The 27,671-nt window shown below is 50.3% G+C and overlaps 1 protein-coding gene across 1 annotated transcript; it reads left to right on the forward strand.

The window, feature by feature from the left end:
* The first annotated feature begins 24,693 nt into the window (after window positions 1–24,693).
* Window positions 24,694–26,115, forward strand: SOWAHD (sosondowah ankyrin repeat domain family member D). The gene has a single exon (XM_062184345.1). It carries the CDS (start codon window positions 24,694–24,696, stop codon window positions 25,666–25,668), a length of 975 nt encoding a protein of 324 aa, XP_062040329.1. The 3' UTR covers window positions 25,669–26,115.
* Window positions 26,116–27,671: the final 1,556 nt, after the last annotated feature.

Genomic DNA, 27,671 nt, shown 5'->3' on the forward strand with positions numbered 1-27,671 from the left:
TAAATAAATCTTAAAAAAAAACAACAACAACAACATCAACATTCTTTACTCCTTTATACGCATCACCCCGGGCATGGGGACTCAGCAGTGGATGCTCTACCTCCCTGCCAGACTAGGCAGGGGATGTGGTTTCCAATGACAGCTGGGACCCACCAGTGAAAACCTTTGCCTCTTCTCCACGGTGAGCAGTGGCTGCTCTTCGCTTAGTGTTCCCAAGCCCACCCGCCCTTTCTTTCCTCCCTCCCTCCCTTCCTTCCTTCCTTCCTTCCTTCCTTCCTTCCTTCCTTCCTTCCTTCCTTCCAATTTATTTATTTATTTGAGAGGCAGAGTTACAAAGAGAGAGAGAAGTCTTCCATCAGCTGGTTCACTTCCCAAATGGCTGCAATGCTCAGAGCTAGGCCGATCTGAAGTCAGGAGCCAGGAACTTCTTCCAGGTCTCCCATGTGGGTGGCAGGGGCCTAAGCGCTTGGGCCATCTTCCACTACTTTCCCAGGTGCATTAGCAGGGAGCTGGGTCAGAAGTGTAGCAGATGGTTGGTTTAGCTACTGCGCCAGAGTGCCGGCCCCCAAGCCCTTTCTAACATGAATCTTAAACAATCCAGTGGAGGTGCGGTGGCCCACTTGGCACCCGAGGAGCGGCACACGCCACCGTCCTGGAGCTGTGCTGGTGTGTATGACTTACACAGCCACAAGGAGCTAGAGACCTGGTCATCGTTTGCCTTATTATATGTACCATATGGTTTTAAGTACTAACAAAAGGGAATAAAAATACCTCACACCGGCCGGCGCCGTGGCTCAACAGGCTAATCCTCCACCTTGCGGCGCCGGCACACCGGGTTCTAGTCCCGGTTGGGGCACCGGATTCTATCCCGGTTGCCCCTCTTCCAGGCCAGCTCTCTGCTATGGCCCGGGAAGGCAGTGGAGGATGGCCCAAGTGCTTGGGCCCTGCACCCGCATGGGAGACCAGGAGAAGCACCTGGCTCCTGGCTTCGGATCAGCGCGATGCGCCGGCCGCAGCGGCCATTGGAGGGTGAACCAACGGCAAAAGGAAGACCTTTCTCTCTGTCTCTCTCTCTCACTATCCACTCAGCCTGTCAAAAAATAAATAAGTAAATAAAAATTTAAAAAAAAGAAAAAGAAAAAAAAATACCTCACACCACAGTCCAGCACATAGGAGTTTTAAGGCAAACCAAAAAAAAAAAAAAATGAAGTCAAGACTGGACAGATTCTAGAATGGGGGCCAGATGGTGGGCAGGGCCCGCAGCTGCCCTGTGGGACACCTGAGACAGCCCCTCAGCAGCCAAGAGGAGCCGGGAGGCCACCTGGCCCTATTTGCAGGAGGGGAGGGCTGGAGACTGCTCTTGGAATGTCAGCTGGAGAAAGCTAGCTCTGGAGAGAGAGAGACAGATGAGGCCAAGGCTAGCCACGGATGTCACAGCCCAGTCAAAGCAGAAAGCAAAACCAAACCCAGCTCCCATGAACTGAGGCTTGGCAAGTGCCAGGCGTGTGTTCCGGGCTGTCTTTGGAGAAGCTGCTTTCCTTGCAGCAGGTGTAATTGGCTCCCAGCTGATGACATTCAAACCAGGTCTGACTCCAAAGTCCAGTCTGTTAGTTCTCCCCTGCAGGACTAGATAATCATTAAGTAAGATAAGATAGGATATTAACAGTAATGAAAATAATAGCTTCCTTGTGCTGAGCACATGCTAAGTGTCAGACATGTTCTGAGAGCTTCTACAGCCATCACTAACCCATGTAATTGTCACTACAACCCTGTGAATTAGGTATTATTATCACTCCCCTCTACAAATGAAAAATTTCATGTGTGTAGAATTGGGACAGAGAAGGGCCGGTGTTGTGGCACAGTGGGTTAAGCAGTTGTCTGCAATGCTATTATTCCATATGGACACAAGTTCAAGTCCTGGCTGTTCCACTTCTGATCCAGCTCCCTGATAATGTGGCTAGGAAAGCAGTGGAGGATAGTCCAAGTGCTTGGGCCCCTGCACCCACATGGGAGACCCAGAAGAAGCTCCGGGCTTTGGATTGACCCAGCTCTTTCTGCTGTAGCCATCTGGGAAGTGAATCAGCAAATGGAAGTTTTCTCTCTGTCTCTCCCTCTCTCTGTAACTCTTCTTTTCAAATAAATAAATATATCTTAATAATAATAATAATAAATGAGGCAGAGAGCACAGGCTTTACAAATTGCCCTGAATCAGCCAGTCTTAGTAAAGTTGAAAACTGAATCCAAGCAGGTGTCTCCAGAGTGTGTTTGTAACCACTAGGCCCCACCCTGCAGATTCTCTTAGCAGTAGCGGGAAATGAGGAGCAGCCAGCCTGGGATACAAGCTTCCCCAGTCAGAGGGTGGTACAGGAGCCCAGGCTCCTAAACCAGCTTTGCTCAGGAGAAGCCTGTGGCCCACTGCATGGGCAACTCTCGGCACTGAGCTAATGGACCATAGCAGGCCTGGAAATATGAATATAACAATTGTTCTGTATATAGAGGCAAGAACCATGTGCAGTATATATTTAAAACTATGAGCCTGTGGCAAACATTTGGGGCAATGGTTAAGACGCTGGGGTGGGGGAGGGGGAGACAGGTGCTGTGACGTAGGTGATAAAGCTGCCGCCTGCAATGCCGGCATCCCACATGGGCGCCGGTTTGAGTCCTGGCTGCTCTACTTCCAACCCAGCTCTCTGCTATGGCCTGGGAAAGCAGTAGAAGATGGCCCAAGTCCTTGGGTCCCTGCACCGGTGTGGGAAACCCGGGGGAAACTCCTGGCTCCTGACTTTGGATCGGCACAGCTCTGGCCGTTGCAGCCAATTGGGGAGTGAACCAGTGGATGGAAGACCTCTCTCTCTCTCTCTCTCTCTCTTCCTCTCCTTCTCTTTCTGAGTAACTGTGACTTTCAAATAAATAAATAAATCTTAAAATATATATATATATATATATATATATATATATATATATATATGCTGTCTGGGATCCCCTACCAGACAGAGTGCTTCGCTTTGGGTCCTGCCTTCACTTCCAATTCTAGCTTCCTGCTAATGCTCATCCTGGAACACAGGGTGATGCTTGAATTGCTTGGGTCCCTGCCACCACCCACATAGGAGACCTGGATTGAGTTCTGGGCTCCTGGCTTCAGTGTAGCCCAGCCCTGGATATTGTGGGTATTTGGAGAGCAAGCCAGCAGTTAGAAGAGCTCGCTCTCTCTCTCTGCCTTTCAAACAAATACAAGCAAATACCATTTAAATTAAAAACATGGACTTGGATGAGGCCACTAGGAAACACTAGAAAAAGAAAACCAGTCTAAGGGCACACCACCACTTAGAAGTGGTAAGGAGGAACCCACCTAGGAGATCCAGAGCCAGTGAGGTACAGTGGATGACAGGAGAGTGGGGTGCCTTGGAGGAGCAGAAAGAAGTCAACTTAAAAGCCAGTGCTGTGGTGCAGTGGATTAAGCCACCATCTGCAATGTCGGCATCCCATAAGGGCGTCAGTTCGAGTCCTGCCTGCTCTACTTCTGATCCAGCTCCCTGGTAATATGCCTGAGAAAGCAGCAGAGGATGGCCCAAGTGCTTCAGCCCCTGCACCCACATGGGAGACCCAGAAGAAGCTCCTGGCTTCAGTCTGACCCAGCCTTGGGCATTGTGGCCATTTGGGGAATGAACCAGTAGATGGAAGATATCTCTCTCTCTCCCTCTCCCTCTCTCTGTAATTCTGACTTATAAATGAGAGCAAATTTGTCAAATGCTACAAGAACCTGCGGTTGGCAGGGCCCATGTGTCATTTTATATTTGCTCCTTTCACCCTTAACACTGGATCGGAAGAGGAGCAGCCGGGACTAGAACTGGCGCCCATATGGGATTCCAGCGTGTCAGGGCAGGGCTTTAACCCACTGTGCCGCAGTGTTGGCCCCTGTAATTCTGACTTATAAATGAAATAAGTCTTAAAAACAAAAAGTCAACTTTCTCATTCATATAGAAGGACCAAGTCAGGAGAGGACAGGAAAAGTTGACTGCTGGATTTTGCAGCGGGTGAGTCGCTGATGATCTTCAGAACAACCTTGGCAAAGCAGTGGGCAAAAGGCTGGGAGAGACAGGCAGGAGGCAGCGAGGGCAGGTAACTCCTTCAAACAGTTCAGAAAAAGGGAAGGAGAGAGATGGAACTAGCCAGAGGAAGCCATTTTTCTTTTTCTTCAGTTGGAGTATAAACAGCATATTTGTATGCTTAATAGAAAAGACCAAGAAGAGAGAGAAAAGATGATGACACAGGAAAGAGGGGCTGTCTTAGTCCATTTAAGTTGCTATAATAAAACATCTTAGACCGGCTAATTTATAAAGAGCAGAAATATATTTCTCACACCTTCTCTGTCCCCCGCACACCTCACCCCACTCCCACCCTCCCACCCCCCCCCCTCACCCCGTGCTAGAAGGGGTAAGGGACTACAGAGCTCCCTTCAACCTTTTTTTTTTTTTTTTGACAGGCAGAGTGGACAGTGAGAGAGAGAGAGAGACAGAGAGAAAGGTCTTCCTTTGCCGTTGGTTCACCCTCCAATGGCCGCTGCAGCCGGCGCATCTCGCTGATCCGAAGCCAGGAGCCAGGTGCTTCTCCTGGTCTCCCATGTGGGTGCAGGGCCCAAGGACTTGGGCCATCCTCCACTGCCTTCCCGGGCCACAGCAGAGAGCTGGGACAGAATCTGGCGCCCCGACCAGGACTAGAACCAGGGGTGCCGGCGCCGCAGGCGGAGGATTAGCTTATTGAGCCACGGCGCCGGCCCCTTCAACCTTTTTTAAAGGGCACTAATTTCATTCATGAGGGCCCTGCCTTCAGGCCTTAATCCCCTCCTAAATACCCTACCTGTTGATAGGATTGTATTGTTGATTTGATTTCAGGACAGGAATGGGGGTAGGGGTGGAGCACATTCGGACCATAGCAAGGAACTGAAGCAAGATTTGGGGATAGAGAGAAGGAATGCGATCACTTGCAGAAGTGGACACGCAGACAGTTCACTAGAGAAATTGAATTTGCAAAAACTCAGTTACAGAATCTTCAACTCGAAAGGTCAGCCGCTGGCACCGTGGCTTAACAGGCTAATCCTCCGCCTTGTGGCGCTGGCACATCGGGTTCTAGTCCCATTCAGGGCGCCGGATTCTATCCCAGTTGCCCCTCTTCCAGGCCAGCTCTCTGCTGTGGCCCGGGAAGGCAGTGGAGGATGGCCCAAGTGCTTGGGCTCTACACCTGCATGGGAGACCAGGAGAAGCACCTGGCTCCTGGCTTCGGATCGGCGAGATGCGCTGTCCACAGCAGCCATTGGAGGGTGAACCAGAGGCAAAAAGGAAGACCTTTCTCTCTGTCTCTCTCTCTCACTATCCACTCTGCCTGTCAAAAAAAAAAAAAAAAAGTCAGGAGGATCTTTAGAAGCAGTATATGATGGCTTTCTTCCATCTGCAGCGATCTCCCTCCACACACACACAGCCTCCCAGGAAGCACTAGCCCAGTCTCTGCTTGGACCTCTCCAGTGATGATGAACTTAGCACTCCCCAAAGCACCCACGTGCACTTTAAGACCCCTATCACAAATGGCTCTTCCTAATGGTAGCGCATCAAATCCACCACTCTGTCAGTTTCACCCCAAGGACCAGGTTCTGGGCTCTGGAACCACAGAGCCTCCTAGTAATAAAAACTGTCAGGTGTTTTGCAGTGTCAAGCCCTCTCAGACAGTCCCCTCTACCCTCTCGCTGGGACCTCACAACAGCGCTGTGGAGGAAGTTATTAGCCTGCCTGTTGCGCCAGAACAAGGTCAGGGAGAGTCTGTGACCTAGCAAAGGTGGCCGGCCTGGAGAGCTGCAGTGCTGTGAATCCAGCTGGGAGCTCCTGAATGCAGAGCCCACACTCCTCCCACGCCTCCACGCTGCCTCGGCTCCCCTCCCCCTCTCCCCTCGGCCAGCTTGTCAGCGTTTTAAAGGCAGCTGTCATGTTTCCCATAAGTCTTCTCCTCCAGTGAAACACTCTCAGGGCTTTCACAAGGATGTCTCTTCGCTCCTGGTCACTTCTCCAGATGGTCTCGAAACCCCGAACCCCAGACTTCAAGTGGAGACTGAGCAGGATCACACAGAGCAGGCTTCCTGTGGCCCCAGCCTCCGGGCGCCGGACTATGCATTGCCATTCCTGCAGCCTGGAATCAACTCTTATCTCAATAACGAAGCTTCATCAATCTGGTGAGTTACTCATTTTTCACTCATAAATATGAATAACTCGTGTGTTTGGTCTGTTTTTTTTTTTTTTCTCTGCAAAATCTTCAGTCCTCAGAAACCCTGAGACAAAAGTGTTATGTGAGCACAGAAGGAGAGGCAGGAGGCACCCCTGACATTTCATTATACTTTCAAATGTGTGAAGCGCGAAGCCTAGCCGGCTTGCCTGATCAGGCGTGTGGGCCCTAGCTGTCTTTAGAAGGAGTGCATCCTCCCCCTGGATCTCAGTGAATGAAACCATGTTGAGTTATTGCATCCGCATGGATTTCCAGCCGCTCGGAGCGTCTGGCAGACAGGAAACAAATCAAGTGACTATTCTTCCCAGACTGCTCTTGCCAAACTGGCTGCCAAGGGGACCCTAGGAGCTGAAGTCCTGATGATGCCAGCTGGCCAGCTGGAACTGGTGACTGAGCTGGGATGGTTTCTTCCTTGAGCCAAAAAGGGGAGAAACATCCAAACTTTCAAAAGAGCAGGAACCATCCCCATGATAGCTAGTGCTGAGCTGTGGCTTCAAGGTCTTAGAGCACCCAGTAGACAATTGACCTTGACTCTTCAATCATCCTGATGAGGCCAGACAGGACTGTTTTGCTTCAAGGGGTAGGCAGCCAATGGCTTACATTCTAGGGATGCCATGCACATTTGTCCACAATGGCACCAGAACCAGCTGAACGCTCTCTCCCTGCTGTTTGTAGCCACCACATGTCACCCACCAGAAAAGCTGACCTATGTCATCTCTTGAAAGCCTGTGTCCAGCTGGAGGTCCTCCTTGTCCCCTCTACCAACCTGCACCAAATCCCCAGCACATGAAAGGGGTCATGCTCTTAGCAAAGTGCCTGTGAGGGACTGCCAACACCTGCTGTAACAGACAGGTGAAACAGAAACCAGGAGTGGCTTTCCCAAGGATGCACAGGTGACAATGCCAGACTCAGAGCCAGTGAAAGCACTGGTGCTATTTCTACATCTCCAAATGACAATGAAGTGCAACACAAAATACAACTCACAAAGCTTCAGGTTGAGATCTCAGTAGATTCTGCCCATTTTAAGTCAGCTCAGCCCATACAAGGGCCATTCAAACATGGAAGCAACAGTTGACAACTAGTACCAGACCAGAGGTCTCGAATCACTTAGAAAGATACCATAAGTCCAGTTACAGGACTGCCTTTGCTCATTTATTTCATGTAGGAGGTGTGTGTGGTCCCACAGAGGAGCCTCCATGAAACGTAAGGCAGATGGTGGAGTTGAGTGTGCCACTGGGAAAGGCCTGAATTCATTCCCCTGTCAATCAGGCTGCCCTATGTCTGAGACTCATACCATCAGAACCTTTCCTTTGTGTTAAGGTATTGAAGCCCCCCATCACAAGGCAACTACTTTAGAGTATGTGCTATTGACCAAACACCTGACCATTGAACCACACTGCTTGGGTTCAATTCTAACTCCACTGTTCAATCTTGGGCAAATCACTTAACCTCTTAACTTCTCTCTGCCCCAATTTCCTCATCTGTACAATGGGGGTAATAATTGAAACTACTTTTAGGCTATTTTGAGGATTCAATAAATTAACACATGTAGTCTTGGAGTCATGGCTGACATGTAGGAATTGCTCATCAGATGACAGCAGTTATCACTATAATGAGGTCGGATCGTGACGGCATTGAATGCCCAACTGAGGGACAAAGTGGGCTCAGGCCCTGCTTGGTTCCTTGATTCTGCTTCTCTCTCTTTTACACTGGAGCCACTTTTGGGAGAATCGACCAGTGCTTAGTTGCAGTTCAGCTCTGTCTCGGGCTCTAAGCCAGGGGCACATCAAAAGCTGTATCCCAGCAGCCTGAGACTCTGCCCCAGGTCACCCTTACTGTGAGCTAACCCTCACTTCAGGCCTCTGGCTTTGCCCCTGAGGCCTCGCCCCCACCTCCTACCTGTCAGGCCTCAGTTCTGGTTGCCAAATCATTGCCCTCTCCTCTGTGCTCACTTTGAAGACCTTGCATCTACATGGGGAAATGAGACCTAGGTAATGGGAGAGCCTTTCAGGATGGTGTATGATAAAGTGTTGGACTCTAGGGATGCCGGAAGGGGAAAGCCATTAGGACTCGAGTAGTCAGGCCGAGTTGCCTGGAGGAACAGAACTGGGGTGGGTAGTACTTGCTCAGTAGAAGGTGGAAGGGAAAAACTGGAATCTGGTTACCTTCCTAGACCCCTAAAACTCACTTTGCAGAGGTTAACAGTGTCGTGCCTGGGTGTATCTGGAGAGCTAGCCATGCCTGCTGAAATGGAGGACAACAGTGGCCTCACTGGACCTGGAGGACGGCACATGGATGTCCTCGGTTGATGGACAGTCAGGGGGAGCACTGCAGAGGGAGCCCTTGAAATGGAAATGATTCTGGATCTTTAAACCTAGAATCATTATCACTGAAAACCAATTGCTTTGATCTCCTTGGAAACCTGCCAAGAGGAACAAGCTCAGGCAGTAAGTGCATTTCACAAACCCTCAGGTTCAGGTTCAACTCGGGGTGAATCAAATCGCTCCCACAGTCCTTTGGCCACCATTCATGGGAAGATCACTGATCACTACCTTTCTGGCTTGGTGTTAACTGCTCCTGCACTCCAAATGACAGACATGGAGTGTGGACAGAATTTGCCTATAGCAATGCTTCTCAAACCATCTGCAGTGAAAAACTAATTACCCATTTTTTTTTTCAGTTTTTAAATTTCCATACTGTAATTAACAGATACTTTGGCAATTTTTTTAAATAAAAAGAATCACAAAAGAAATTGCCCAGATGCTTGGATGCCACAGCAGTATCAAACTTCCTTAAGCATTTCTAAATTCTCAATTTCTTTTTTATCTCTGGATTGGCACCAGTCCACAGCCCACACTGTTCTAGGCCTCTCTGGCCTCCATCTGCTCCAGAGGGGAGGCTGACAGCATGGACAGTGGGCTGCCTAAGGAAGGCCAGCCTGGTTGAGATTCTGTCCATTCTCTGCCTAAAGCAACGAAAGAAGGGATGCCAAGCTGGTAGGACATCTGCCACTTGTTAGTGGCCACGTGGCCTTGAACAAGTCACCTAACTTCTCGGAGCCTCAGTTTCTGCATCTATAAAAGGAGGATAATGTCCAATAGCACCTTTCTCACAAGGCTGTTGTGAGGACTCAATGAGATATAATACACGGGAAGCAGTTAACAGAGTGTCTGGCACATTGCTCTCCCTGGGTGCTACCGTAACAATACTGTCGGGGCTGACGTTGTAGGTTAAACCACTTCCAGCAGATGGAAGATCTCTCTCTTCATATCTTTCTCCCCACCCCCCTATCCCTATCCCTATCCCTATCCCTCTCTCTCCCCCTCTCTCTAGCAATCTGCCTTTCAAATAAATAAAATAAATCTCAGGGCCAGTGCTGTAGTATACCAGGTAAAACCACCACCAGCAGCGCTGGTATCCCATATGGGCGCTGGTTCGAGTCCTGGCTGCTCCTCTTCTGATACAGCTCACTGCTATGGCCTGGGAAAGCAGTGGAAGATGGACAAGTCCTTGGACCCCTGCACCCACGTGGGAGACCCAGAAGAAGCTCCTGGCTCCTGGCTCCTGGCTTCAGATCGGCTCAGCTCTGGCTGTTGCAGCCATTTGGGAAGTGAACCGGCAAATGGAAGACCTTTCTCTCTGTTTGTAATTCTACCTCTCAAATAAAGAAAATCTTTAAAAAAAAAAAGTTGGTTTTTGGGGCTGGTGTTGTGGCGTAGCAGGCGAAGCCGACACCTGTGATGCCACCATTCCATATGGGAGCTGGTTGGTGTCCTGGTTGTTCCACTTCCAATCCAACTCCCTGCTAATGGCCTGGGAAAGCAGTGGAGGACCCAAGTCCTTGTGCCCCTGCCACCCACGTGGGAGACCCAGAGGAAGCTCCTGGCTTCTGGCTTTGACTGGGCCCAGCACCAGCCATTGCAGCCATTTTGGGAGTGAATCAGCAGATGTAAGATCGATCTCTCTCTGCCTTTCAAATAAATAAATAACTCTTCTAAAAATAATAAAATAAATCTTAAAAAAAAAATCTTTGGGGCCAGCGCTGTGGCATAATGGGTTAAACATTTCCCGGCAGTGCCGGCATCCCATATGGGTGCCAGTTCAAATCCCAGCTTTTCCACTTCCAATTCAGCTCCCTGCTAATGAGCTTGGAAAAACAGTGGAAGATGGCTTAAGTCTTTGAGTCCTTGCCACCAACGTGGGAGACTCAGAAGAAGCTCCTGGCTCCTGGCTTCTGCCTGGCCCAGCCCTGGCCTTTGCAATCATCTGGGGAGTGAACCAGTGGATGGAAGATCTCTATCTTTCTCTCTCTGTAACTCTGCCTTTCAAATTAGTAAAATAAATCTTAAAAAAAAACACCATACTTCCTATGGGGCAGTGCCATATATTGGTTAAGAGCCCAGGTTTCAGAGTCATTCCATTCCTGGCTTGGAATTCCAGTATGGCTGCCTACTACCTGTGTGATGGGTAAATTAATTCCCAGAGGCTCTACTCATCTATAAAATAGAGATAGCATTAAGAGCTCTCTCAGGGCTCTGTGGAAATCCAATGTTTAGCTCCATGTCTTGCACACAGTAAGGGTTTGATAATTAGATTGTAATTATGCCTGCATCCGCCGCTCATCCTAACCCTTATTCTATCAGAGACCACTCAGGAAGGTAACCCCAGCTGGGAGAATAAGATCCAGCAGGGGTAGGTTTTTTTGTTTGTTTGTTTGTTTTTTTGGACAGGCAGAGTTAGACAGTGAGAGAGACAGAGAAAGGTCTTCCTTCTGTTGGTTCACCCCCCAAATGGCTGCTATGCTGGCGCGCTGCGCCGATCCGAAGCCAGGAGCCAGGTGCTTCCTCCTGGTCTCCCAAGAGGGTGTAAGGCCCAAGCACTTGGGCCATCCTCCACTGCCTTCCCGGGCCACAGCAGAGAGCTGGACTGGAAGAGGAGCAACCAGTACAGAACCAGTGCCCCAACTGGGACTAGAACTCGGAGAACTGGCGCCGCAAGCAGAAGATTAGCATAGTGAGCCACAGCGCCAGCCAGGGGCAGCTATTTCAAGCGGCAGTTAAGACACTGCTTGGGATGCCCACATCCCATGTTAGATTGCCTGGATTCAAGATCCAGCTTTGCTTTGAATTCCAGTTTCCTGATAATGTGCACCCTGGAAGGCAGAAAATGATGGTTCAAGTCCTTGGGTCCCTGCCACCGACGTGGGAGACCTGGATTGAGTTCTGGTTCCTGGCTTCAGCCTGGTTCAGGTTCGGTTGTAGGCATTTGAGGAGTGAACCAGCAGATGGAATCTCTCTCTCTCTCTCGGTTGTGTCTTTGTCTGTCACTCTGCCTTTCAAATAAATACAATATTTACTTATTTATTTGAAAGGCAGAGTGACAGAGAGAGGGAGAGAGAAACAGAGAGAGAGAGAGATGAAGAGAGAGAGAGAGAGAGAGAGAGAGAGGTCGTCCATCCGCTGGCTCACTCCCCAAATGGCCGCAATGGCTGGAGCTGTGCTGATCCGAAGCCAGGAACCAGGAGCTTCCTCCAGGTCTCCCATGCTGGTGCAGGGGCCCAAGGACTTGGGCCATCCTCTGTTGCTTTTCCAGGTGCACTATCAGGGAGCTGGATTGGAAATGGAGCAGTGGGGACTCAAACAGGCGCTGATATGGGATGCCGGTGCTACAAGCCTGGGCTTTAACCTGCTGTGCACAGCACTGGCCCCAAGTAAATAAAAAGAAACAAAACAAAACAAAATACTAGAACTTCTGTTAAAAATGTATTTGGTGGGGCTGTTGCTGTGGCATAGCAGGTAAAACCTCTGCCTACAGCGCTGACATCCCATATGGGTGCTGGTTTGAGACCCGGCTGCTCCACTTCCGATCTAGCTCTCTGCTATGGCCTAGGAAAGCAGTAGAAGATGGTCCAAATTAAAAAAGAAAAAGAAGAAGAAAGAAGAAAGATGAAGACGAAGATGAAGAAGGAGGAGAAGGAGAAGAAGAGGAAGAAGAAGGTGGCCCAAGGACTTGAGCCCCTGCACTTATGTAAGAGACCTGGAAGAAGCTCCTGGCTCCTGGCTTCTGATTGGCCCAGCTCTGGCCGTTGCAGTCATTTGGGGAGTGAACAAATGAATCGAAGACCTCTCTCTCTCTGTTTCTACCTCTCTCGGTAACTGTCTTTCAAATAAATAAATAGATCTTAAAAATATTTGGTAACAAAAATATAAAAGAAATTCAACCATAATGTACACAATGCATGAGTTGACACGGGGACCCATGTTTGCTCCACTTTTAAGAGGCTATCTGATGGATATCCAGAAGGGGGAACAGGAATCCCACACTCAGAAAGGTGTGATAGCTGATAGTGGCACTTGCCCTCTTTCATTTTATTCTTAGCCTATTCAAAAGTCCTGCAAGTTCTGGGTTGGGTTGTGGATTGACAAATTACATCATCTGGTTTTCACTAAACCAATCCTCTCCAAATGGAAAAGTGGCTTGAAAAGGTTTCTACAGGCCGGTGCCGCGGCTCACTAGGCTAATCCTCCGCCTTGCGGCGCCGGCACACCGGGTTCTAGTCCCGGTCGGGGCACCGATCCTGTCCCGGTTGCCCCTCTTCCAGGCCAGCTCTCTGCTATGGCCTGGGAAGGCAGTGGAGGATGGCCCAAGTGCTTGGGCCCTGCACCCCATGGGAGACCAGGAGAAGCACCTGGCTCCTGGCTTCAGATCAGCGTGATGTGCCGGCCGCAGCGGCCATTGGAGGGTGAACCAACGGCAAAGGAAGACCTTTCTCTCTGTCTCTCTCTCTCACTATCCACTCTGCCTGTCAAAAAAAAAAAAAGAAAGAAAAAAAAAGAAAAGGTTTCTACAAATAAACCACAGTTTGAATGTAGATAAAGAGAATACAAGTACAAGTGGGCAACATGACAATTACAGAACTGATTCATCTCCCACTCCTAGTCTGAGCTCTTCATCAACCTTGTTTAAAAGTTAAAACAATTAAGAAATTAGTTCTGATAAGAAATCAGCCAAAAGAAGCAAGAAAATATCAAGACAGCTACTTAAAGTGTGACTCGCATCACACTGTTAATAATGAATTCACTTTAAGTGAATTTAAGTATGTATTTTGCCGTGAGCTTTTAGCTAATGATAATGATAATGATGATAATAATAATAATAATATGAAGCCTGCAGGCTTAGCAAGAGCCCTCAAATTTCAGCATTCACAAACTGGATGCTTAACTAATCTTTGGTGGTAGGCATGAATGTCCATGAATGTGACGGGTACTTTTTATGGCAGTTTTGCAACATGTCTGCAAATTCTTGGACCCTCTTCCTTTTGTGAGGAGGAACTCATGCCCTCTTCCTTTGAATATGGGCAGCCAACAGAGTGTGGTTGAAGTGATGCTACATAGCCCAAAGCTACATCATCAACCCCAGGGAGAAGCCACCTAGAGGTGTTCCGGCCTGCAGATCTTGTTGAGGCCCCAGCCATCGGATGACAGACATGAGAGAAAAGACATCTCCAGAGCTTTCCACCCTCAGGTGTCCAGGGACCCCCAGCCAATGTGCCACGCAGCATGGAGCAAATACAAGCCATCCCTATGTGTTCTGTCTGTATCCCTGAACTCCAGAATCCATGAGCGTAATATAATGGTTCTTTTCTGTCATTGAGTTTTAGGATTTGTTATATAGGAACAGGAATTGCCCGGATAATAACAGGCAGGGGCCACAGAGGAGGCTTGGAGCACTATGAGAGTTTATTTCCTGATATGGGTAGTGCTTACACTGGTGTGTTCATTTGGGAAAAATTTGTCAAGGTGTATACTTTTCTGAATCTATGTCATATTTTTTAAGGTTTTCATTTTTAAAAAATTATTTGTTTACATGATGCAGAAAAAGAGACCTAGAGTTCACATCCACTAGTCCATTCCCCAAATGCTCACAATACCCAGGGCTGGGCTAGACCAAAGCTAAGATCTGGAACACTATCTGGGTCTCCCACATGTATGGCAGGGACCCAAGTACTTGAGCCATCACCAGCTACCTTCCAGGGCGTACATTAGCAAGAATGCTGGATTCAGAAGCAGAGCTAAGCATTCTGATGTGGGAAACAGGCATTCCAAATGCTGTCTTTTTTTTTTTTTTTTTTTGACAGGCAGAGTGGACAGTGAGAGAGAGGCAGGGAGAAAGGTCTTCCTTTTCTGTTGGTTCACCCCGCAATGGCCACTGCAGCTGGCGCGCTACGGGCGCTGATCCGAAGCCAGGAGCCAGGTGCTTCTGGTCTCCCATGCGGGTGCAGGGCCCAAGGGGCATCCTCCACTGCATTCCCGGGCCATAGCAGAGAGCTGGCCTGGAAGAGGAACAACCAGGACAGAATCCTGCGCCCCGACTGGGACTAGAACCCGGTGTGCCGGCGCCACAAGCTGAGGATTAGCCTATTGAGCTACGGTGGCGCCGGCCCCAAATGCTGTCTTAACCTCTGTGCTAAGTGACCGCCTACAGTTTAAATTTTAAAAACATGGGTACTCAGAACATAAAGGCAAATATCGACTATTTGGGGGCAGTGTTTAAAATCATGTGATTCTCCATATAGTGTTTTATTTGATCAATGTAAAGATACAGTGTTAGAAACTTCATTTGAAGTTTCTTACTTAATAACAAAGGAAAACATTCACAGATTCTTTGGAGGAAATACTTGTTTTTCCTATCATGGTAAAAATGGTCAAAATAATCCATGTGAAACAATATGGTGACAACCCAAAAGGGACTCTTTTGTCAGTGAATACTGTTGGAAGGCATCTAGAAAGCACTGCTGAGGACGTGAGCCAACAGTTTTAGAATAAATGATATACCAGAGGACAAAGCATTGTTAACGTTTTCAGCTTTATATTTGCTAAATTCCATTTCAACAACAAAATCTACAAAGACCTACTTTTTTGTAGCTACTAAAAGAAAGACATAAATAAGATACATCACGATTGGAGGATGCCTTTTTTAAAATTACTTGATAGAAAAATTGGAAATACAGAGTCTTACACTCATAAAGCACTGCTCTGAAAAGAATTTTTTTTTCCAAAAGGGAGCTGGGGGCTGGTGCTGTGGTGCAGAGTACTACCTCAAGACCTGGTTACTCTGCTTCCAAACCAGCTGCCTGCTAATAGCCTGGGAAGGCAGTGGAAGATGGCCCAAGTGCTTGGGTCCCTGCCACCCACATGGGATACCCTGATGGAGTTCCTGGCTATTGGCTTCAGCTGGTCCAGTACAGGTCATTGCAGCCATTTGGGGAGTGAACCAGTAGATGGAAGATCTTTCTCTCTCCCTTTCTCTGTAACTCTGACTCAAATGATAAATAAATAAATCTTTTTTTAAAAATGACATGTGGCCAGCGCCGTGGCTTAACAGGCTAATCCTCCGCCTTGTGGCGCTGGCACACCGGGTTCTAGTCCTGGTTGGGGCGCCGGATTCTATCCCGGTTGCCCCTCTTCCAGGCCAGCTCTCTGCTATGGCCCAGGAAGGCAGTGGAGGATGGCCCAAGTGCTTGGGCCCTGCACCCGCATGGGAGACCGGGAGAAGCACGATGCGCCGGCTGTAGCGGCCATTGGAGGGTGAACCAACGGCAAAAAGGAAAACCTTTCTCTCTGTCTCTCTCTCTCACTATCCACTCTGCCTGTCAAAAAAAAAAAAAAAAGACATGCTTTAGTGAATATCCAAATGGTTTTTACACTATAAGCATTATAAAAATGTTTAATTATTTAAAATTTCATCTTTGTCTCATCCTTTTAAAATTTCTTCTTGAGTAATATACATACATTATTTTGAACTTGCAAGACACTAAAATATTGAGAATTACCTGTTCAAAACATTTTTATAATACAAGTCTACAATCACAAACAAGAGTCTATTGTTATAATAGTTTCCACCTTGTTTTCAGCATCATCCGGAGTGTAATGTGCTTAGCACAGTGCTTGGGGCACAATCAGCACTCAGTGAGTGTTGGCTTTACGCCATCCTCTGCGTGAGTGGTACATTAGAGGCAGTTTAATGGCTAAAAGCAGAAGACGGGGGCTGGCATTGTGGCACAGCATGTTAAGCTGCCACTTGCAACACCAGCATCCCATATCAGAGTACCCGTTCAAGTCCCAGTTTCTCCTGCACTCTTTTGGTAACAGATTTGTTGAGATATAACTCGCGTACCACATCATTCCCCACTTTAAAGTGTACACTTCAGAGGTTTGTTAGCACACTCACAGGTTATGCATCCACCAGCACTATCAATTGCCAGAGCACTTTCAACACCCCAAGAGGAACTCACACCCATGAGCCAGCACCTTCTGTTCCCCCTGGCCTCCCACGCCCACCCTGACAGTCACTGACCTACCTTCTGTCTGTGCATTTGCCTCCTCTGGACGTCTCATAGAAAGGGAATCAGAAGAGGTTTTCATGTGTGTCTGGCTTCTTTCACTTAGTGTAATGTTTTCAAGGTTCATCCATGTTGTAGCATGTGTCATTCCTGTCGACAGCCAAATAATTCAATACACGGATATATATTTTCTTTTACCCATCGATGCACATTGAGATGGTTACAACAGACACTGGAATTGTTGCCACCTTTTGGGAGCGTGAATAGCACTGCTGCAAGCATTTGTGTATGATAATGTCGGTCAGTCCCCTAAGTGCTCAATAAGCAGTAGGTAGCTGGTATCATTGCTATTCGAGAATATTACACGGGGCAATGCAGGATGCCTGCATGTCCGAGATAGGAATGAGGGCACCAAGGCCAATGTTCACTTGCTGCCAATTTTGCTGAGAGCAGCCCCTGCCCACCACGTGACTCTGGGCTGGTCATTTAACCTCCTTCAACCTAGCGTGTGAATTGGACATAAACACTGTCTTTTTCTACATACCTCACAGGATTGCTGCCCGGCTCAGAGAGATCATTAGAAAATATGAAGCAGGGGCCAACGTTGTAGCGCAGCGGGTTAAGCCCCTGCCCGCAATGCCAGCATCCCATATGGGAACCAGTTGTAGTCCCACCTGCTCTACTTCCCATCCAGCTCCCCGCTAATGCACCTGAGAAAGCAGCAGCAGATGTTCCAAGTAGTTGGGCTGCTGCCACCCATATAGGAGACCCAGATAAAGTTATAGGCTCTTGGTTTCAGCTTGGCCCAGCTCTGGCTGTTGTGTGCATTTGAGGAGTGAACCAGCAGATGGAAGATTGATCTCTATTTCTTTCTCCTTGTAACTCTGCCTTTCAAATAAATAACTAAATCTTTTTTGAAAAAAAAAATAAAAGCAGGAGGGCATGTGTGGTGGTGCAACATGTTAAACTGACTTTTTTAAAATAAAGATTTATTTATTTGAAAGTCAGAGTTACACACAGAGAGAAGGAAGGCTGAGAGAGAGAGAGAGAGAGAGAGAGTTCTTCCATTCGAGGGTTCACTCTCCAATTGGCCACAACAGCTGGAGCTGCACCAATCCGAAGCCAGGAGCCAGAAGCTTCTTCCCAGTTTCCCACGCAGGTGTAGGGGTCCAAGGACTTGGGCCATCTTCTACTGCTTTCCCAGGCCATAGCAGGGAGCTGGGTTGGAAGTGGAGCAGCTGAGACTTGAACTGGTGCCCATATGGGATGGCAGCACTGCAGGCAGTGGCTTTACCCACTACGTCACAGCGCCAGCCTCCCTAAGCTGACTCAAGACACCTGCATCCCATATCAGAGTGCCAGGTTCAAGTCCCAGTTCCTCTGCTTCCTGTTCATTTTCCTGCTAATTTGATCCTGAGGCAGCAGGTGATGGCTTAAGGACTGAGTCTCTGCCATCCATAAGAGAGTCCTAGATACTCCTGGCTTCAAGCCTAGCCCAGTCCTGTCTGTTGATTGTATTTAGGGAGTGAATCTGTTGATGAAAAATCAGTCTCTCTCTCTCTCTCCAGACACAGACACACACATACACACACACACACACCTCTCTCCCCTTTCTCCCTTTCAAATAAGTAAATAAACTTTTTAAAATAGTTTTAAGGCCGGCGCCGTGGCTTAACAGGCTAATCCTCCACCTTGCGGCGCCGGCACACCGGGTTCTAGTCCCGGTCGGGGCACCGATCCTGTCCCGGTTGCCCCTCTTCCAGGCCAGCTCTCTGCTATGGCCCGGGAAGGCAGTGGAGCATGGCCCAGGTCCTTGGGCCCTGCACCCCATGGGAGACCAGGAGAAGCACCTGGCTCCTGGCTTCAGATCAGTGCAATGCGCCGGCCGCAGCGGCCATTGGAGGGTGAACCAACGGCAAAAAGGAAGACCTTTCTCTCTGTCTGTCTGTCTCACTATCTACTCTGCCTGTCCAAAAAAAAAAAAAAAAAAAAAAGTTTTAAAACAATCACCTCGTGCAAACCCAAGCTAGCTCAGTTACCTTCCTTGTCCCCGCCCCCACCCCAAAAATGAAAGCACTCTGAAAACCGTAAGAGATTCCTCTGAGGCTCGCACGTCATAGAAGCCAACTGCTCTTGACTAGAGGAAGGAACCACTTCATACAGCTCACGATCGTCCCTCTCTCTCCAGATTGTTCGCGTTCTCTTCAAGATGACATCCCGGCCGTCTCACCACAGCCCCTGGCGCTAGTATCCCCTTCCTCAGAGCTACTTGCGGGCCTGACCTAGGATCTAAGGCTGAGTTCACCCCCAAAGAGCCTGCAAAGCCTCTTTCCTCTCAGTGGGAAACCTGTGTGATTTTTCTGGTTTTCTCAGCCACTAGTTGGTTAGAGCTCCCCCATGTGTCTCCACAGGGTAATACACTAGGTCTTTTTAAGTACGTGGCATTCTTTTAATGGCAGTGTCAAAAGTGCATAATGGAAATTTTGTTTTGTCACACTTCAGGGTCCGCACTTGACTGTCAGGCACCAGTTAAGCTATTGTAGCTCGAGTCTTAGGCAAGTTTCCTGCCTCCACTCAGGACTGCAGATTTCTTTCTGCTCCCTGCCTACCCCTTTCTCAATCAGTGGGAGAAGCCCTGGTCTCAAGGTTCACGTATGGGTCAACTTCATTCTCCCACCTTCTACTATTCCGAGCTCACCAAGCTCTCAAAGGAAGATGGCAATCTAGGGCCGGTGCTGTGGCGTAGTAGGTTAAGCCTCCACTTGCAGCCCCAGCACCCCTTATGGGGGCCAGTTCGAATCCTGGCTGTTTCACTTCCAATACAGCTCCCTGTGGATGGCCTGGGAAAATAGAGGAGGATGGCCCAAGTGCTTGAGCCCTACATCTACACTGGAGACCTGGAAGAAGCTCCTGGCTCCTGGCTTCGGACAGGCCCAGCTCCGGTCATTGCAGCCATTTGGGGAGTGAACCAGCAGATGGAAGACCTCTCAGTCTCTGTAACTCTGCCTTTCAAATAAAATAAATAAATCTTTAAAAAAAAAAGATGGCAATCTTTTCTCCCTAACAGGTACATCAGACTCTGCTGAGGGACCAGGGGGTAAAGCAATTCCAAAGTACTGGTCAAAGCATTTTGCGAGTACTTACTAAACATGACTTGTTCCCTCATGTAAGGAAGAGGTATTCAAAAGGAGATCTGGGCCGGCGCCGTGGCTTAACAGGCTAATCCTCCGCCTTGCGGCGCCAGCACACCGGGTTCTAGACCTGGTTGGGGCGCCGGATTCTGTCCCAGTTGCCCCTCTTCCAGGCCAGCTCTCTGCTATGGCCCGGGAAGGCAGTGGAGGATGGCCCAGGTCCTTGGGCCCTGCACCCGCATGGGAGACCAGGATAAGCACCTGGCTCCTGCCTTCAGATCAGCATGATGCGCTGGCCGCAGCGGCCATTGGAGGGTGAACCAACGGCAAAAAGGAAGACCTTTTTCTCTGTCTCTCTCTCTCTCACTATCCACTCTGCCTGTCAAAAAAAAAAAAAAAAAAAAAGGAGATCTGGTGTAAAGCTCTGACACTTGGGGACGTTACAATGGCAACCAGAGACGGTGATGCCTGGCAGTGTCCACACACTCCCCAGACTCAGTCACGCCCCTGCCCCACACAGTCGGGGGAGGGGAGCTTTTGCTCTGGCTGAGAATTGTGCTATGCTATCAGCACTGGTCTTTGGAGGAATGAAAAGGTACATTTCCTATCTGGAACATCAAGAACGTTCCTCAGTCTCTTGTTGACCCAGGGCTGTGAAAGCCTCAGAAACTTGACATGCTACCTTTCACACATTCCTCTTGCACCTGGGGTTTTTTCTGAATTTCCCAAATCCCACTGGCAAGTCCTGAAAAGTTATATGTAAATTAAATCTCGCATATCAATTATGATCCTCCCCGTAAGATTTCTTTTTTTAAAAAAGATTTATTTATTTGAAAGGCAGAGTCACAGGGGGTGGGGTGGGGCTCTTCCCCAGTTTGGGGCTGGGCCTGGCTGAAGCCAGGAGCCAGGAGCTTCATCTGGGCCTCCCACGTGGGTGCAGCACGTGGGCCATCTACTGCTTTCCCAGGCTACTAGCAGAGAGCTGGATGGGAAGTGGAGCAGCTGAGACTTGAACCGGCACCCATATGGGATGCCAGCACTGCAGGTGGAGGTTTAATCTGTTACACTATAATGTTGGCCCCTTAATGTAAGATTTCTAATCTGCTCTCTTAATCAAGACTGATGTACGCTTAACGTGTCAGGTTTAAGCTTCTTTGCCTCATAACATCCTCTCTGATGATTAAACTTCATTGGGGAAATGAAAAGCAAGGAAATGTTAAGCCCTCTTCTAGTTCTTTCTTTTTCTTTCTTTCTTTCTTTCTTTCTTTCTTTCTTTCTTTCTTTCTTTCTTTCTTTCTTTCTTTCTTTCTTTCTTTCTCTCTTCCTTCCTTCCTTCCTTCCTTCCTTCCTTCCTTCCTTCCTTCCTTCCAAGATTGATTTATTTGAAAGAGTTACAGAGAGAGAGAGAGACAGAAAGAGATAGAGAAGTCTTCTATCTACTGGTTCACTCCCCAAATGGCTGCAAAGGCCAGGGTTCAGCCAGGCAAAACTCAGGAGTCAAGAGCTTCATCTGGATTTCCCACGTGGGTGATAGGGGCCCAAACACTTGGGCCGTTTTCTGCTGCTTTTTCCAGACCATTAGCAGGCAGCTGGATTGGAAGTGGAGCAGCTGGGACATGAACCAGTGCTCAAATGGCTTTACCAGCTATGCCACAACTCCGGCCCCCTCTTCTAGTTCTAATAGTGCAGGATCTAGGCTGGCGCAGTGGCTTAACAGGCTAATCCTCCGCCTTGCGGCGCCGGCACACCGGGTTCCAGTCCCGGTCGGGGCGCTGGATTCTATCCCGGTTGCCCCTCTTCCAGGCCAGCTCTCTGCTGTGGCCTGGGAAGGCAGTGGAGGATGGCCCAAGTGCTTGGGCCCTGCACCCCATGGGAGACCAGGAGAAGCACGTGGCTCCTGGCTTCGGATCAGCGCGGTGCACCGGCCGCAGTGGCCATTGGAGGGTGAGCCAACGGCAAAGGAAGACCTTTCTCTCTCTCTCACTGTCCACTCTGCCTGTCAAAAAAAAAAAATAGTGCAGGATCTGTAAATCAACCTGTGAATATATTAGAGAGGCTGCTACTGGGAAGAGGCCAGGCACAGACTATTTGCAATGCAAATACCCACTCTACATCCAGTTTGGGGGGAGGCCATTTCCAAGGGCAGCAAGAGTCTTCATCCCCCTCCCTTGGACAGGTGGCAGATGCTTCGGGTGACTGGGTGCGCTGGTAGGTAGTATCCCTTGTGCTTTCCATTCCCTCTAACCCCACTTCCTGGTATCAAATTCCAAAACCCTTTCTACTGAAAGGGATGGGTCTGGGGAACCTTGTGTGCAGCTGGTGACCCAAGGTAGATAGCGCTTGCTAAGTCAAGATGAAACAAGTTGCTAGGGAGGCACCGTGACTTTGGTCTCTGGCAACAGAGTTAATCAAGGTCACATGCGTCATGGGTCTGTGGTGCTGCTCAGGCGGCTGCCTTTGCAGTCTTTGAACTGGAACCAGAGATATTATTAGTGCTGATAGGGAAGGGGGTTGCCTGCTTAGTGGCAAGGAAAAGTAATAGTGCAAGCATTCTTCCATCCTGCACTCTCCACGCTGGCATTCTGATTCTAAAAAATATAGCTGCAGCTGTTTGCATATTCTGGAAGCGCGTGTGCATATGTGTGGTTTGGTGTTTACAGATTTGGGGTTTTGAAGGGGAGTTTCCAGAGCAACGGAAGTAGCTGCTTGTCAGTCAGGGTTCATTTTGAAAATGAAAGCCTGAAAGCTTGGGACTTACTCTGGACCTGGGCTGGCCTCTGAGGACTCAGCAAAGGCCAGGAGGTGGCTTTGGCCAGTCAGCTCAAGGGAAAAACCGCTTAATCACTACTTTCGTTATTTTTATGAATTGGTCAAATCTCTGAGTTGCTTTTCGTGTCCTGCAGATTCCATCAGAGGCAGGGATGTGAGGAGCGAACAGTGCCCCAAGGCACTGGCTCTGCATCTCCCTTCCTGACACACTGGGGCCGGATCCCGTTTTTCCCAGGCCGCCAGACCAGAACAAGGTAACAATATTTCTTGCAAACCTACTAGACGCACAAGGATAGAGTTTAAGCAGCATGTCAGAGCAAGTGGAAAAAAAAATCAAAAGGCAGTCTATCTGGCTGCAACAGAGGGTTGGGGAAGGAGGAGGACCTTTCTGGGCTGGGGTAGGGGGAAACTGAGGCCAACCCCGAAAGTCAGGGAGAACAGGAGCCACTACATAGAAGCTGTGAAGGGGGCTATTACCTGCAGGGGAGCACAAGGTTGGGGAAAGTCCCTCTGTGTGGCTGGAATTTCGGGCTTGTGTGAGTGAGTTGCTGTTGATAAGCCTGGCTTGAATGCCGGTCCCTTGGGTGCCAGGAAAAAAGCCCCATGGAGCCACACAGATCCAGATCGGCTCTGCCACTTCCTGCTGAGTGACCTTGGGCAAGTGGTCTAATCTCTCTGCAAACTGAAGATAGGAATGATGCTTAGCTCTTAAGGCCATAGGGAGGATTACAAGAGTTAACATACATAGAGCATCTGGCACAGGGTCTAGCCCATAGTGAAAGTCCAAGAATGGATTTCAAACGTGGAAGCTGGTGTGAAGGAAAGCTTAAGATGTTTAGCAGCGGTTCCAAGCGTTTGACAGCTAAGGAGGAAAAGCCTCTGTCACCTCCCATCCCTGGTGCCACCTTTGGGCCAAGAGGAGCGAACTGGCTTAGTCTCAGCCCCCACTCCCTCTGGCTTAACCTGCTGGAACAGTCTCCTGGCTCTCTGCCTCTGCCTCTGCTACAACCATCCTCCTAAGACAACCTTAACCATAGACACGTCCCTCCCTGGCTCAGAAACCTTCCATGGCTCCCTGTTGCTCTGTGCATGAACTCCTCAACATGGTGGAGGACAGGAGGCAAGAACGATCATTTCTTGAAGGAAGGGAAGAGCAAAGAAGAAGCCGGCGTGAGGAGTGAAAAAGATAAAACATCCTCGCTTCTCGAAAGCCCGGAGAAAGCTCCGGCTTTGCAGAAAGCAGCAATTCCCTGGGGGAGAGAGCTGGGTTGCACCTCTGCAGAAGGTAGAGTGTTCCCGTGGCGCTGGCTCCACTTTACCTGGAACTGCTTCTACAAGCTAACCTGGAAGGTCAACGAGGAGAAAAGAGGGCGGAGAGAAGAGCAGGGAGCCACGGGGAAGCAGGGGATACCTCGTCTCTGTTCCCTGGAAGGGCTTTTGCCTAGACCCCGGTGTCAGGTTTCTCCTGCAGCCCCTGGCGCTGCGGAGAGGATCAAGGCCACACGAAGGGCAGGGCAGACGAGCCAGAGTCACATGGGGTAGCCAAGCGGCGTCCGAGAAAGCGAGGCCCTGGACTAAGGCGGCTCGGGACAAAGTGCAGGGAGATTCCTGCTGAGATAAGAGGGAAGGGCAAAGGAAGGGGGCGGGGAGCGCGAGCCCTGGAGCTCAAAGATCAAGCTCCCCTCCGGCAGGCCGCGGCTAAAAGCTGAGCTCAGCCCGCCGGGGAGAGGCGCCCTAGAGCCCCTTCACGCCAGCAGCTGCTAGGATGCTGAGAACCGGGGCTGCCAGGTCAGCTGCCCGCCCCCGCCCCCACGCCTCGGTGGCCCGCGCCGTGCCGGAGGCGGGGCCGTGAGCTCACCTGGCCGTTTGAGGCGGGGCCGTCCGTGACCCTGGGGAGCTGCCATTGCGGTGGTACCCTGGGTGCTAGAGCTGGGCCCGCCCTGGGGACTTGGTGGCAGCTCTCACCCCTCCACGCCCCCCACCGCCTTGCGGAGCCCTCCCTAGCTCGCTGCCCCTCCCTCCTCCTCCCCTTCACTCCCTCCCTCCCTCCCTCCCTCCCTCAGAACCCAATTGCTCAAGCCGCTTCCTTCCCCAACGCCAGCGCCAGTTCCCCTCCCGGTGGGGCCCGGGAACGGGGCAGCGAACGCTAGACACTGGAAGAGCTGCGGCGGCAGCTGCGAGACCATGGCCCAGCCCCGAGGGACCGCAGATCCGGAGCCCAAGGCCTCTCTCGCGCCAGCCGCGCAGAGCCTGCGGGGCGCCCCACAGCCCCGCCTCTCGAGAGTGGACACAGGTAGCCTGGGCAGGTACCGGGGCAATGTCGCCGTCGCCGCCGCCCCCCGGGAGTGCCCCTCCCAAGGCTCGCTGATGCTCTCGGGAGCGGGCTCAGGACGCCGGCGGGGAGCGCTGCGGGAGCTATTGGGGCTGCAGGGGGCGGCTCCCGCCGGGAAGCTGTCGGAGGAGCGCGCGGAGGAGCCGTCCTCGGGAGGGCCCGGCGGACTCAATGGGCAGGGAGGCGGCGGACTGTGCCTGGAGCCGCGGGAACACGCGTGGATCCTGGCGGCCGCCGAGGGCCGCTTTGAAGTACTGCAGGAGCTGCTGGAAGCTGAGCCGGGACTGCTGCTGCGGTGCGATCCGATCTCGGGCTACACGGTGCTGCACTGGCTGGCCAAGCACGGACGCCACGAGGAGCTCATTCTGTTGCATGACTTCGCCCAGCGCCGGGGACTGCGGCTCGACGTGAGCGTCCCGGGCAGCGGCGGCCTCACGCCCCTCCACCTGGCCGCGCTGCAAGGCCACGACATGGTCATCAAGGTGCTGGTGGGTGCCCTGGGCGCCGACCCCACGCGCCGCGACCACAGCGGCCACCGAGCGTGCCACTACCTGCGGCCCGACGCGCCGCAGAGGCTGCGGGAGCTGTCGGGGGCCGAGGACTGCGAGGCGACGGGCGGCCACCAGCGGGGCAACGCCAACAATAACAGCAGCGCCGCCGCTGCGTGGACGCTGAGACGGACCCCGAGCGCAGCGGGCGTGACGGCTGTGGGGACAAACAGGAGAGCGGCGGCGACGCGGACCAGGGAAAAGAACACCGTGGGCAGCCGGGTGGCGCAAATTCATGGCCTTTTCCGCCATCTGTTCCCCTTCTTCCAGGACCGTTGAGGGCAATGAAAACTGGAGAGCTCAGAGGTGACGCGAAGCTGCGGCGAGGACTCCGCCCTGGGTTCTCCAGGGTCGCACCCTAGCAGACAGCACGTCGGGGTCCGTATCAGGTACCTGCCCCAGGTTCCTGCGGCCACCGGCCAGGAGGACCCGAGAAGTAGGGCACTCCCTAACCGAAAGAGAGCCAAGGGCCAAGCCGGCCGGGCCAGGCCCAAAGCTTCAGGACTAAGGAGTTAGGAGAGCGAGCGGGTCCTTCTTGGGAGAGGGAAAGTTAAGCTGCCAGCAGCCATTTCTGGGCAGGCAGAAGCGCTGGATTTATTAGCAAGAATGCAGCGGAGGAGGCCATTAAAGGGTCCCCCTGTGAGGGCAGAGTCAGCCCCAGGCTACCTGCCCCTGAGGCTACCAGGCCTTACACCATGCTACCTGTCCTTATGTACCAAGGATGACTTCTCTAGTATATTAAAGCGAAATGTTTTTTTCCAGTCACATGACAGAGCTGTCCTTTGAGTGCCTTTTTTTTTTTTTTTTGACTAGCCACAGAGGGAAAGGCCACATATATTTTCAAGCAAGAGGTAGGAAGAGGTCACCAACCATGACCACGAGCTAGTGACCCAGGGCAGGCAAATGGCCAGAGCTTTGCGCAGGGAGGAGCTATGGGTGGGGGGTGTCTTCAAAAAGTTCAGGAAAATACCCATTGTGGGGTAACCTCGCATGCATTTCAAGCCATGGAGATAAACTTACCTGGAAGTTTTTGAAGTTCCCTAGTACTTTTCATTGGCTCTGAGTTAGACACACAGCTTGCCTGTCTCTGGAATTCTAAGTCTGGCTTCTGGCACCAGCCTCATCGTGGAAGAGTTATCATGTAAGGGGCCTGGGACAGTAAAAGGGAAAAGGCACAGTTATATTTCTGACATTTTGTGCTGAGTCATGTAATTGATCTTGAGTTGTACCCTCCAGGGAGACACCCCCACTGACCCTTTTTCCCCCTCAAGATAAGGCTTTCCCCAAAGGCATTTTTTATTATTTATTTATTATTTGCAACGTAGAGTTACAGAGAAAGAGAGGCAGAGAGAGAGATCTTCATCCACTGGCTACATCCAAATAGCCACAAGGGCTGAGCTGAGCCGATCCGGAGCCAGGAGCTAGGAACCTTCTCCAGGTCTCTCATGTGGGTGTGGGGGCCCAAGCACTTGGGCCATCCTCCACTGCTTTCCCAGGCCATAGCAGAGAGCTAGAATGGAAGTGGAACAGCCAGGACTATTGGATGCTGGTGTCACAGGCAGCGGCTTTACCCACTGCACCACAAGCCTGCTCCCAAAGGCATTTTTTTAAAAATTAAATTTAACCCATAAGTTGTAGTTTGGGAAATTGCTTCCATTCAGAAATGGCATGAATTAAATACAGGAGGCTTGACTCAGCCTGAAAGGAGAGAAAGCAGTTGGTGGCCAGAGATCCATGCTGCGTTAGAGAACAGCATTTTTTTTTTTTAAATAGCACAGTAAGAGGATACTTTGGAAAGAAAAACTGTGGCAAAATAGAATGAAAAGATAAGCTTATGTTGGTGCAAAACATTTTGGAATCCGTGCATACCAGGGGTGTTCAAAAAGTTCACTAAAAATGTATGTTTTGAAAAAACTAGGCAATGGAGCTCAAAGCTTTTCCCACCCAAACAAGCTTACCTTTTCATTCTATTTGGCCACAAACTTTTTAATGACCCTCATATCCCTGAACACTTAGACTGCTGTGTTCCCCAGTCCTTGAATACCAGGAAGGAATGGAGCCAGCACAGTGTCCATCTCTGCCCAGGGGTCTCCTTGCTTGCTCCCTCTGTGCTGGAGACTCCTACCTTCCCTGAATAATCCATTAGTTTCTTCTCATCCATGAAATGACCCAAAGCCTTGCTATTGCCCTTTTCAGCCAGTCCCTTGCCCCTAGGAACTACACCTTAAGCATATTTACACAGTGTAATATAGCATTTCCTTTTTCTTCTAACTGAACTTCTT

This window comes from Lepus europaeus, chromosome X (assembly GCF_033115175.1).
Source record: "Lepus europaeus isolate LE1 chromosome X, mLepTim1.pri, whole genome shotgun sequence".
Classification (NCBI taxonomy): Eukaryota; Metazoa; Chordata; class Mammalia; order Lagomorpha; family Leporidae; genus Lepus; species Lepus europaeus.

Coding starts and splice junctions, on each gene's coding strand:
- SOWAHD (XM_062184345.1), top strand. CDS start 24,694: ATGGCCCAGCCCCGAGGGACCGCAGATCCGGAGCCCAAGGCCTCTCTC.